This window comes from Lepidochelys kempii, chromosome 4 (assembly GCF_965140265.1).
Source record: "Lepidochelys kempii isolate rLepKem1 chromosome 4, rLepKem1.hap2, whole genome shotgun sequence".
Taxonomy (NCBI): domain Eukaryota; kingdom Metazoa; phylum Chordata; order Testudines; family Cheloniidae; genus Lepidochelys; species Lepidochelys kempii.
This window is the reverse complement of record NC_133259.1, coordinates 79707759-79719856: the sequence shown is the minus strand read 5'-3', so window position 1 is coordinate 79719856 and position 12098 is coordinate 79707759. Positions and strand designations below refer to the sequence as shown.

At 48.9% G+C, this 12098-nt stretch overlaps 1 protein-coding gene across 2 annotated transcripts; it reads right to left on the bottom strand.

Moving 5' to 3' along the window:
• Positions 1–3933: 3933 nt before the first annotated feature.
• Positions 3934–6397, bottom strand: HELT (helt bHLH transcription factor). Of its 2 annotated transcripts, none has more exons than XM_073340090.1 (4): positions 5905–6397; positions 5334–5438; positions 4915–5011; positions 3934–4572 (listed from the first exon to the last, which is right to left on the bottom strand). In XM_073340090.1, exons 1-4 carry the CDS (start codon positions 5929–5931, stop codon positions 4082–4084), a joined length of 720 nt encoding a protein of 239 aa, XP_073196191.1. In that variant the 5' UTR covers positions 5932–6397; the 3' UTR covers positions 3934–4081. The 2 variants fall into 2 exon arrangements, with proteins under 2 accessions (XP_073196191.1, XP_073196192.1); XM_073340091.1 differs by having other exon boundaries at positions 3934–4569.
• Between the last annotated feature and the right edge of the window lie 5701 nt (positions 6398–12098).

The following is a 12098-nucleotide window of genomic DNA, read 5'->3' as shown; positions in this document are numbered from 1 at the left end:
GCTGTGTATCCCAGGAATATGTGGGTCTGGGTAGCATTTGTGTTTGTGCTGGAAGAGGGTGTGTGTGGTGTTTTACGGGACAACTCTGCGTGTTGGAGCGTGTGTGTCTGTGCGGCCTCCCTGTGTCATGGGAATGTGTGTGTCAGTGTAGGGCCTTGCCTGTGAGTGTGCCAGGAGGAGTGTGTCTGGTGCAATGTGTGTGCAGCAGAAGGCACTTCACAAACTTGTCCTTATCCTAACTGATTGAAAATCCTCAGCGCACGCTGGGGGCTGAGTTAGTGGATCTTCCTGAAACCGTTCCCCAGAGCCCCCAGTTTTGGCCACAGGTGGAACGGGAGCTATCTGGCCTTCCCAGGACCCGGTTAATGTCCGCTCAGCCCGGGGACGGGCTACCAGCTTGTGGCAGCCACCGCGGCTGCCGCACTGTGCGCGCGCCTTCTGCTGGTCCGCGCTCTTTGCCCAGGGTCTCCCCCGGGGGGGATCCGCTCTGCCCATCGTCTCCTGCGGCTCCCTGGGCCCCGCTTGCAGCTGCCACGGGCGCTGCGGCTCCTGGCCGGCCTTCCTCCCCGCTGGGGGCGCCGGCCGGGGCAGGTGCGGGCTGGCGAGCCGCTGGGCGCGCAGGCGGGGAGGGAACACGGGGCTCTGTTTGCTCAATGACGCTTGAAAGCACAAGTGACCTCTGTATTAAGGAGGCTGCCCGGCGCTCAAACCAGGCGGCCTGGGGGACTCCTCCGCCGGCCAAGGCAGAGTCGAGGAGACTGAGCCCCAGCTCCCTCGGGGAGCTTTGTTCCCCCCTCCTATGGAGAGACCCTTTGATTTCATGGCGCTGATGATTTTTATGCCTGCCCACTCAAGGATGAAACCCAAGAAATAAGAGATTGTCCCTTTCAGCGGCTCCACAATGGGTCACCTCCGGCTCACATCACCACGAGCTTTGGCTGGGTTTTGTTGGGGGCTCTCTTGGAAACCGTACAACTCACTTAAAGGGAGCGCGCGGGGAAAGAGGGCCCCTGAAGCCAGGCATTGTGGGCGAGGGCAAAACACCTTTAGCTCCCAGTCTGGTTGGCGTCAGTTCCCTCCTTGGGGCGAGCTGCCATTATTCATCTTATGGGAAGTCAAACCAGCTCAGATTCGACTTTTGGCCAAGATTGGGGAGCCGGGGAGAGGTTCCAGAGAGCGATAGACACGGAGGGGGTGGGAGAAGGCGGGGGAGACTTTTATCCTAAATTCATTGGCAATCCAAAGCAGGATTTATCCTCCACAGTTAAATGAAAACGAGAAGGACAAAATAAATAAATAAATAAATCGAGAATAGCAACAGTCGAGGTACAAAGACTGTCATGGACCAGTGCAAGTTTGCAAAACTATATGTAAATGACCACAGTTTTGACCGTGGTGGCCCTGTGCTAATCCCAGAGAGGAAATCTACTTAGCAAAGGAAAGTTTTTGTCTAATTTGGTTAACAGTGACCAAAATGCTGCATATATTAATAATTTATATTTCCAGGGTAACACTATATCTTTAATGCTTCAGTGCAAAAGAGGATTCAGAATGGCTTAATGCTCACAGAATAAAAATCGTGAAAGACTTGCTTCATTTTCTGCACCAAGCGCTGGTGAAAATGAGTGTAAGACATGTGTTTTCATAATAGGCACCAGCCATTCTTCTGCTGCTGAATACATTTGGTTTATCCCATATCGCCCTACGTACATTTAGCAAGTGGTATTTTCCTGCTTTCCTCGCTCGGATTTAAGGTCCCAAATGTATCCTGATGCAATAGAAATTTTTTCTCCTCCCTTTACCCTATAATACGGCCTCTTTCTTGTCAAACTGAAACACGAGGCTTTTCTGTATTTACAGTTTAAATGGAAGGTACACATGACACTTTTCACTCATTGTAATGAAGATCTTTTAGTCTGTCTATGAATAAAGGAGTTGATGGTTTACAAATTGTGGGTCAGCCCATTCCATGACCTCAGTAAACAGTCCGGGTCAGATCTCCCTCAAGGGTGCAGAGTGCAATGGAATAAGTTAATTTACTCTTCGTCAACGGATCGGGGAGTGCAAACCACAGGCAAAAATAATAATAACTAGCATCGGGAATCACATGTAAGAAACCATTTGCTGACATAGCACAGACGAGATTGGGTCTTATTCAGTGATCCAGCCTAGGGAGGAGAATTGAAACTGCTGAAATTTCCTACGAGCTCAAAGGGAAGGCATGGCTGGGGAAAGGAATATTAGCTAAGCTCTTGTTTGCCTGCATGCCAAGGTTGCCTTTCTAGACATTAAACCCCTTAGATTTTCTCCTTATGCTGAGAGGCTTATTTGCCTCTCCACGCCTCCTGTTTTTCGTTTGGTTTGAGGCTTCTGTCACGAAAACTGAGCTCCATAGAAATCCCCGTCACTGAGGAAGCGCATCTCTTTGCAGTGTCACTGAGCGCTCACAGCAGCACCTCAAAACACGCCTGATATTGAACAGGGGACGCAGCTCAGACGCGGGGAAATGGCGATTTTATGGAAGACTGTAATGAGACAATACCTGACGTTGGCCACTCTACAAGTCAGAGTCTGTGGGACAATGTTAAAGGGTCGGCTCCTGAGGTTTTTTTCTGTGTGCTTTTTCCCACCTTTCAGAGTAGCAGCCGTGTTAGTCTGTATTCGCAAAAAGAAAAGGAGTACTTGTGGCAACTTAGAGACTCACCAATTTATTGGAGCATGAGCTTTCCTGAGCTACAGCTCACTTCATCGGATCACGAAAGCTTATGCTGGAATAAATTGGTGAGTCTCTAAGGTGCCACAAGTCCTCCTTTTCTTTTTTCCCACCTGTTAAACTACTGTCTGTGATAGGCCAAGAGCTACAGAGCTTAATCTCACTTTGTTCCTTAGGCCACATCTTTTCCTGTTATTTTCCTCCTACGGAGATAAATGGCCACAAGGAAATTCCAGAATAAGACAGAAGGTATAATATTCCTTCCCACTTCAACAAAAAAAGGTTTCCTTTTCTGCTTAACGTGGGAGTCAGGCCACCCCTACAGCTCGGGGAAAATGGATAGGCTGGTTCCTTCCTGTCTATGAGCTCGCCTCAAGGAATCCTCATCATTGCTACTACAAGGGTTTCGGTTGCGGCCTTGATCCTGCTGTATTGTAACTCTAACTATGTAAGATCAGCATGGATTTACATACAGGGGTGTTTGTGAGACAAGCATGAACTGGCCCCTCTCACTGTCTCTCGGGATCAGGTGTATACACAGACCGTCTATAATTCTATATAAACACATAGAATCATAGGATCATAGAATATCAGGGTTGGAAGGGACCTCAGGAGGTCATCTAGTCCAACCCCCTGCTCAAAAGCAGGACCCATCCCCAGTTAAATCATCCCAGCCAGGGCTTTGTCAAGCCTGACCTTAAAAACATCTATGTATATACACACACAACTTCGAAGCTACTTTTCTGAATATGTCTTCACGGGCGATATCGATGCTTGATAAATCAGAGAGCTCTTGGGAGACGCACCAAGGCGACTGTATTTTAAAGAGTGTGCGGTGAGCTGAGGTTTACCTGAACACGGAAACAGTGCAATGTTTGCCTCCCTCCTCCGCCGTGCCCACAGGCAACGTGTTAGCTCCCCCGAGTTACGCGGCACACCAGAAACACTCTCCTGCCAGAGCGCACCGGGGGCGCTAGACCCAGCGCTTGGAGACACGCGGCTCCCCAACCCTTTGTCACAGCCCTTTCCGCTGGTTTTATTTTTCCCCTCTACCAATGAAGTGCCGCTGGGAAACCAGACCAGAGAGTTTGTATCACATTTATTCCAAGCGCTGTACGTGGTTTGTGCCCAGAACATAGAACCGAAGCGTGCAAGGACAAGCTAGCAGGCTGGATAAATAACGCATCGCAAAAGTATCTCACGCTGGAAACATCCTTAACCCCTTTCCCAGTGATCATTTATTCCAAGCTATAACTTCCCAATCATATGTATTTACATTTGTACACTAGCGCTTACGAAGTAAACGTATGCGCCTGTGGATAATTTACTCTTCCCCCGACATAAATATGCAGCCCGCAGGCCGAGTCGCTATAGCACAGAGTGGGGATGCTGGCCGGGAGGCAGGCTGAAGGTGCTGGGGTGGGAATGGCCGATCAGGCTGAGATAGTGTCTGTCCAGCCCCTGGCCTGACGACAGGAAAGTGTTGCGTTGCTGCCCCGGGTTAGGGAGGGGCATGGCTGCGTTGGGAAGGTAAGGGATGGTGGGGCTTCTGGCAGGACCATGCCAGGAAAAGGGCCCCCCGGATCCCTGCTGAAACATAGGCTCATTGGGACTGTGAGCCGGGCACTCCGGAGCTGAGTGAAGCTGGTAGGAGAAGTCCGGTTCTGAGAGCGATCCCAGAGTGGTGAAGATGGGTTCGGTGACAAAGCGAGCTTTGGACTGCAGGAAAGCCAGGATCCGAGCATATTTGGTGTCTTTGGTCTCCATCCGTTCCACTGTGGTCAGGTAATGGACTAGGTTCTTCATACACTCATGGTATCCATAGTGAAAATAGTTGGCGAACTCAGCTAGAAGCTCTGCTGGAAAGAAACGGAACAGGATAACGGGTCAGATCCCGACCTGGCTGCTTTTTGCCAAAGGGAGTTTTAAACATTCCACAGTGTCTCTCTGAGTTTTGGAGATACTGAGACCTGCACTTGTAGCCACTGAATGTTAACACAGCCCAGTTAAACCAGTACGCAGATTATTGAATTATCCACCCACCCACTCCTCAGCAGTTCTGGTTCCAGCTAATATGATTTACACTATGAAAGGGTGGGATGTTCCTGGAGTGCTTGCAGACCCAGCCGTGGGATTTTTTCCTGTGTGCCAAAACGTGCACGGATCACTACGGGCACCAAGACGCTAAGCGTTGTACCTACCCTTTTCCCTGCCACGGGGGAAATCTGCAGAATGCAAGGCTCGCAGATACTGAACCGTCATTTCCAGGATCTCAGCTTTCTCTAACTTCCCAGAGCTCTGAAACACAAAGACAAAACCCTCATGAAAAGCCTGGGGGAAACCAGAGCCAGAATTATTGTTGCTGAGTTCACCAAACCCAGCGATCCTAAAGCGGGTCAGGGAGGCAGCGCCAGGGGGCATTGACACGCAAGCCACTTTCCTTTGCTGACTCTGTGAGCCTGGCAGCTACTTCCCAGATACACCTCCCTCATAAGCGTCATTGCAAATCAAAGAAGGTAACCGCAGCTACATATCTTCATCCTTAAATCTGCACTATGTGGCACGTCCCCCTTGGTAACGCCGGCACTTTTCAGCGCTCTAGCCAGCAGCGGGAGCATACCTGCTTTGCCAAAGCCATGGGCACGGTCTTCCCCAATTCATTGAGGCAGCGATTGATCCGATCCCTCCTTCTTTTCTCAATCACTTTGTGAGACACTGGAGTCCTCTATAACACACAATGTGCAGACAGACACATGGAAGAAGAAGTCTGAAACATGAGCAGACATCACCCCAAAACGCAAAGAGAAACTCCCCACAGCCTTTGGTTTCTAGTTTTATCCAGAGATATTCACCTTTTAAAAAAGTTATTCTAACGTCAGACATTTGATCTGACCTTCACTAAGACGCTCGCATATAACTTTCACTAGATTTTTTCTTTTTAAGAGCCAGGCTCATTTTGTCCCCAGAAACGAGCACTCCTCCAGCCCTGCTTGACTGCACCGGGGAGGCCCCCTCCAAACCTGATCTCCACAGCAATGCTCTTGCTGAGGATCGGCCTGAGTGTTAAGTTCTGGTTTCCAAACCAGACACGAGCCCAGGGTTTTTTGAAAAGCCTACAAATAAACCTTCATTCTGTCGCGGCTGGGAAAGCAGTCGGCAGCCCCAGTGCGCAAGGATTAGCTCCAACTTACTTTCCGTTCCTTCAGTTTAGAGGCCATCCTGGGAAGACACACCGCTGGGGAAAGCCTAGCAGAAGGGAACCTCTGTGTCTTCTCAAGTGTCTCAGGTGCACTGCAGCCCCCTAACCTCCAAAAGGCTGCTTATAAAGCGATCATTTCTGGGGGGAGACACGGTGTATTCACAGCTTGCCTGATTCCCTAGGATTAGGGAGAGCAGTTTGGGGAATGTATGCATTAAAGATCAGTTTTAAAGGAGTAAAAAAAATTTTTTTTTCAGTCAAGGGGGCTAGCAGGGGGCAGATCAGCTTTGTTACTCCACGTGGACCTTCAAAGGACACGTGATCGCCCCCAGAATAACATTTGCATGGCAACAGGACTAAGGGGAGCAGTAAGCAGAGCGCAGTGGCGCGCTAGCAGCGTGTGAACACAAGCTCTCTTCTTTAGTTCCAAGCGCCTGGTCTCTCACACGATCGCCTGTTTACAAATCCCAGGCAGCCCCCCTCCCTTCCCCTGTCCAAGCGCTGACTGCATTTTAAAGCCTGTCCAGAGTCATTAAAGTAATTAAGTAAGCCCTTAATAGGCTGTTCCGCCCAGTTCAAGGGAGAGCCCTTGGAGACGGAGTGGCCCCGTTTGTTCTCAGGCTTTTCTCACACGACTTGGTGACACGTCCATCTTTATGAGAGATGGCAGCGAGGGTTTTTGTTTACACCGCTTTATGTGCTGGGACATCCCGGCAGGTGTGGGACTGGGGGCTGGCACACGATCCCCCCCCCTTTTTTTCCCCTCCTCCCCTCTGCAGGCCCAGGGAGGCTCCCGCGAGCCTTTGGCACACGACGGTCCTTTTTGTGTGGTGTGTGTCTGTGTGTTGTTGTTTTACCCCCCTATTCCCCCCTTTGGAGAGGCTCAATTTGTAGCCTATTATCCTATAGGAAAATGTCCCATTGAAATGTATGAATAGTTTCATTGGGCCTAAATTTTAATAATGCGGGTCAAAGAAAAGAGGGGCAAATAAAGAGGAGATCGCAGCTGGTCTGAAAGTGCATTATTCGGTGTCACCTGCAAGAGGAGTCGCCTACAGACCCCCTATTCATTTGCCTAATTTTGGTCAATTTAACAAACTTCAGGAGAAATTATTGTGGCATTGTTCGGGAGGGTAAAGCTTTCTGATCGAATTAACAGCATGTTTTGATCCGGTAAATGTCATTAAAAAGAAAGAAACAATCGCGTTTAAAGGGCTCTGAGTTAAATGCGCCAAGTGGAGACGCCAAAGCGCACAGCTCACAAAGGGAGCAAGTAACTGCCACAGGGAACTTTTGTACACGCACATTGCTGAAGTTTTTACACAAAAAGGCATTATTTCATACTTGAATACGTTTAATCCAACAATTGTCTATTTTCTGCAAACATATTTTCACAGCATTGTTAACTTTTTTTTATGGCCTCTGTTCTGGCAGCCGCGTTTCTCGCCTCGAGAGCGCAGAGAACTCCTTTTCGGGGGGATAGCAGTGTTTGTCCCTGGGGGGGGGGGGAGAAAGGGAGGATGGGAGAGTTTGGGGAAGTTGATCTCGCTCTTTTTAAAGGGTTTAAGAGGAAAATATCGAAAACACACAAACAGAAACCAGAGGAAATTAGCTGAAAGGAGGCTAGGAACCCCCCCCATCTCCACAGCCTCTGAGCGCGTTTCCACGGCTCTTTCACGGCTTCTTGCCACCTCCCTTGCTTTTTGCATAGGGACTTCCCCCCCACCCCAAAGTAGCCAACTTTACACATTTACTAACTAAACAGCAACTCTGGATTGTGACTATACCCGCAGAAGGAAATAAAAACATCACTTTCACTGAGGAGATGTGTGCTAAGGGCTGAGCTGTCTTTCCAATGTTTAGTCCTGCCCATCTGGGAACTGTTGCAGTCCCCAGAGAAACATTATAAAGATGCCATTTATTCCAGTCCTATCAGCTCCAGGACATTTCTTCCAAACATCCACTTCTCTTTTCTTTTTAGTGTGTTGCAGGTTTTTTTGTTTTTGTTTTTTCTATTTCTTTGTAGTTTTAAGTGTGGAAAACCTGACCCATCTGATCTTTCCATGTAAGTTACAGGGATAACACTAACTGTAAATACAGATTCTTGTCCTTGTATCTGAGCAATGGTGACCCCCTCCCTCAGTGCAATATAGTCAAATAGACTTAAAGTCCAACGATCAAACCTGAGGTTTGCACGCAAAGAGTTTAGAACTGTTCAGTATTAAAACTTAGAAGTAATTCTTTAACTGCATCTTCCCAAATGTTTGTATGCCAGACTAGATTCAAACTCAGACACTCCAGTGTGGTGTTCTGTTTGCAGTAGATATTCTTTTGGGACGCTTGTAGTATATTCAGTCTCATACAATGGGATTAAAAACTAACCGTTATCATCCAAATTAACTAAACTGTGAATAGCAAATGTGAGGTCTCCCCCCCCCCCACCTTCCTTTTTTCTTCCCTTCGCCGGCGGAGATGGAGTTGATCCTCTTACAGTCTGTGTTAACCACCAGCTGCAGGCAACCGCAAGACAACTTTTTACACCACTAGACTTGTTTATTTTCTTCTTTTCTGCCACAGAATTGTAGTTCTGCATCCCAGCCCAAACCAGGATGGGATTTTGTCCAGGTTCAGCTTGACAGAGAAGGCTGGGAAGGAGTAGAGCAGTAGCCTACAAAGTGGGTATGCCAGGGGCCAGGGTGGTGAAGTCAGAGGGCTGAAAATGTTATGGCATATTAACTCAGACGTTTGCTTTTTTCTTTTCCTTATTTCCAACGTTATATCTCTGATCAGACTAAGAAGAAAACCGTGAGCAGAAATTATGAGCTGCTTGGGAAATCTCCTTGACCTCTCTTACACTTTTCAGCGCCTCCAAAGACAAGGAGCGTTTCTATTTTAAACTCTCCAAAAGTGACACTTAGATTTTCCTAACGCAAGATTGTGCTCGGTTATCTGACCAGGAAAACTGGATACTCTTCCCCTTAACTCCAGTTTGTCTTTTAGTCGCTTTTGCCTCGTAGCTCATTTGTAATTATTCTCTTACAATATGAGACTATTTTTTATTTTGTTGGTGAGGCCTTTAAATACTTGATACACACGTTATTTAATCAAAACGTGCAAATTACATATACAAACAGTACAAACATAGGAGATTTAAAGTTATAAACCCAGAGGAATAGACAAATAAGGCCTTTTTCTCTGTCCTTTGTGGACTCCCCCCCCCCAATACACACATACACAAACTCTCATTACAGACATACCATGAAGGGCCCAATTCTGAAGCCAGTGCCCAAATGCCCTTTTACTTTAGTGCCGGCAGGCTCCTATATTCAGGGATCTAACTACCAGGACTAAAGTCAAGGAGGGTCAACCATTCACAGCTATTAACGGGGTCGGTCCCTCAGGACCAGGGCAGGAAGCTTTCATTGAGGGTGCCCTTGGCTTGTGTTCAGGGCTCACACTGAGCGGAACACGAACGCTTCAGGGTTTAGGTTCTGTTACTGCAAGCAAAAGAAACAAGGCGGAAATAACAGTGACCCTGAGTTTGCACAGGCGCTACTGGGCCCGATCCTGAGCACGGCCAAGTCCCACCCACGGAGGTGTCCCGGGCCTGCAGGAGCTCAGCCCCTCCCTCCGGGAGCAGCAAGCCCGTTCTTTCTGACTTTCCCAGGGGAGTGAGTGTGGGCCTGGCTTCTCCCTGGAGAGCCCCACAGCCCCAAAGGGGACAGCTCCGGGATGGGCTTGCCAGGAGCCCGGGAGCTGTGCCAGAGGCGGCTCGGGATTGTGCGTTGGAGTGTGTGTGGGGGGGGGCGGGGGGGGAGGATGTTGGTTCTTTGGCGGGGCCGGTGCTGGATGTCAACAGCAGAAGCCAGTTGGTCGCTTATTCTGCCCTGACCAAAGCTGGGCTCCAGCGCGCCGCGGAGTGTGCAAGGGGCTGTGCTCAGAGCTGCTGGGCGCGGGTTGCGAGGGGCAGGCGGAAAACTGTCCAGCGCCGTGTACAGTGGCTGGCTGACCCGCCGGAGTGACTGTGCCTGGGCAGCCCCTGCGGGGTTCACACCGCAGCAGCTCCTTGGTGCAAACAAAACCGCCCCCCATCACTAAGCCACGCTGGGCACCGCTGGCAAACTTCCACAGCGCCAGCCCACGCGCCCTGACTGGCACACGTGAAAGTCCCTTCCCGCCCTTTAGCCACAAGGCGGGCCAGTAACATCTTCCGTTGGACCCAGGGCTGAAATGGAAAAGCCCCAACATGAAGAAAAGGGAAGCGAAACTTAACAGCCACAGCTACTCCCTGAGCAAATGCAAGAAACCAAACCTCATCCGCAGAAAGGTCGCGCCACCTATAACCCTCTGGGCACCGCATACAACTCCAAATATGCTGAGCAGCGCTGCAGAGGGACTTGGGAGAAACTGAGGAACCACTTTCTGCATCTCACCTAGGACAGAGCCTCCCTCTCCCCCAGCAAGAAATCACCACAGGCTCCCAGCATCGGAAGAAGAAAAAAATCAGGAAAGTTACCTGGAAATCAGGTAAGAAATCAGAAGTTGGTCCAATAAAATATATTCCCTCACCCACCTTGTCTGTCTAATATCCTGGGACCAACAGGACTGCACCAACACTGCATACCTCAATAGGCCATTTAAAGAAAGTCACCTCGTGCTTTATTTGAACCCGGGTATGTTTTCAAATGGAGACTTAAACCCTTACCAAAAATGGGGCAATATTCTACTGTGAGAGGCTGGATGGAACCACCTTAATAAAGGCAGTTACTTGGGGTCATCCGCACTGTAGCCCTCTTAAGAGAGGTCTTCAGCAGGCTCGCTGGGCTATTTTATGACCCAACACACTGGGTAGTTCCTAAACCACTGAAGTCAGGGTTTGGTAAACATCACAGCCAAACATCACATACCAAAAGGACTGAAGGTAAAAAATCCATTACAATCTACATACCACACAGACTATGCTGACAGCTTATACCACACGCTCTCAAAGAAACTGCAGAACCACCTGATCAACATCCTCTGCAGCAAACAGGGAAAGATTAAGAATGAGCTCTCAAAAATGGATACTCTCATAAAAAAACAACCTTCCACACAAACTTCCTTGTGGCTGGACTTTACTAAAACTAGACAAGCCATTTACAACACACACTTTGCTTCTCTACAAAAGGAAAAGGACACTAAACTTTCTAAACTACTACATGCCACAAGGGGCGACAGCAATGGTTCCCTCAACCCACCCACCAATATTGTTAACCTATCCAACTATACCCTTAGCCCAGCAGAAGCAGCTGTCCTATCTCGGGGCCTCTCTTTCTGCCTCTCCACCCCCATGAACATGATACAGTTCTGTGGTGACCTAGAATCCTATTTTTGACGTCTCTGACTCAAGGAATATTTCCAACACACCTCTGAACAACATACTAATCCACAGAGACCTCCCTACCAACACTACAAAAAGAAGGATTCTAGGTGGACTCCTCCTGAAGGTTGAAACAGCAGACTGGACTTCTACATAGAGTGCTTCCGCCGACGTGCACGGGCTGAAATTGTGGAAAAGCAGCATCACTTGCCCCATAACCTCAGTCGTGCGGAACACAATGCCATCCACAGCCTCAGAAACAACTCTGACATCATAATAAAAAAGGCTGACAAAGGAGGTACTGTTGTCATCATGAATAGGTCGGAATATGAACAAGAGGCTGCTCGGCAGCTCTCCAACACCACTTTCTACAAGCCATTATCCTCTGATCCCACTGAGAGTTACCAAAAGAAACTACAGCATTTGCTCAAGAACTCCCTGAAAAAGCACAAGATCAAATCCGCACAGACACACCCCTGGAACCCCGACCTGGGATATTCTATCTACTACCCAAGATCCATAAACCTGGAAATCCTGGGCGCCCCATCATCTCAGGCATTGGCACCCTGACAGCAGGATTGTCTGGCTATGTAGACTCCCTCCTCAGGCCCTATGCTACCAGCACTCCCAGCTACCTTCGAGACACCACTGACTTCCTGAGGAAACTACAATCCATCGGTGATTTTCCTGAAAACACCATCCTGGCCACTATGGATGTAGAAGCCCTCTACACCAACATTCCACACAAAGATGGACGACAAGCCGTCAAGAACACTGTCCCCGATAATGTCACGGCTAACCTGGTGGCTGAACTTTGTGACTTTGTC

What these genes read in the sequence shown, in the direction of transcription:
- HELT (XM_073340090.1), bottom strand. Translation starts at nt 5,931, where the DNA reads ATGGCCTCTAAACTGAAGGAACGGAAA. An exon ending in CCATGGCTTTGGCAAAGCAG is followed by an intron (nt 5,012 to 5,333) that starts GTATGCTCCCGC and finishes TTTGTGTTTCAG; the next exon opens with AGCTCTGGGAAGTTAGAGAA. An exon ending in CCCCCGTGGCAGGGAAAAGG is followed by an intron (nt 4,573 to 4,914) that starts GTAGGTACAACG and finishes GTTTCTTTCCAG; the next exon opens with CAGAGCTTCTAGCTGAGTTC.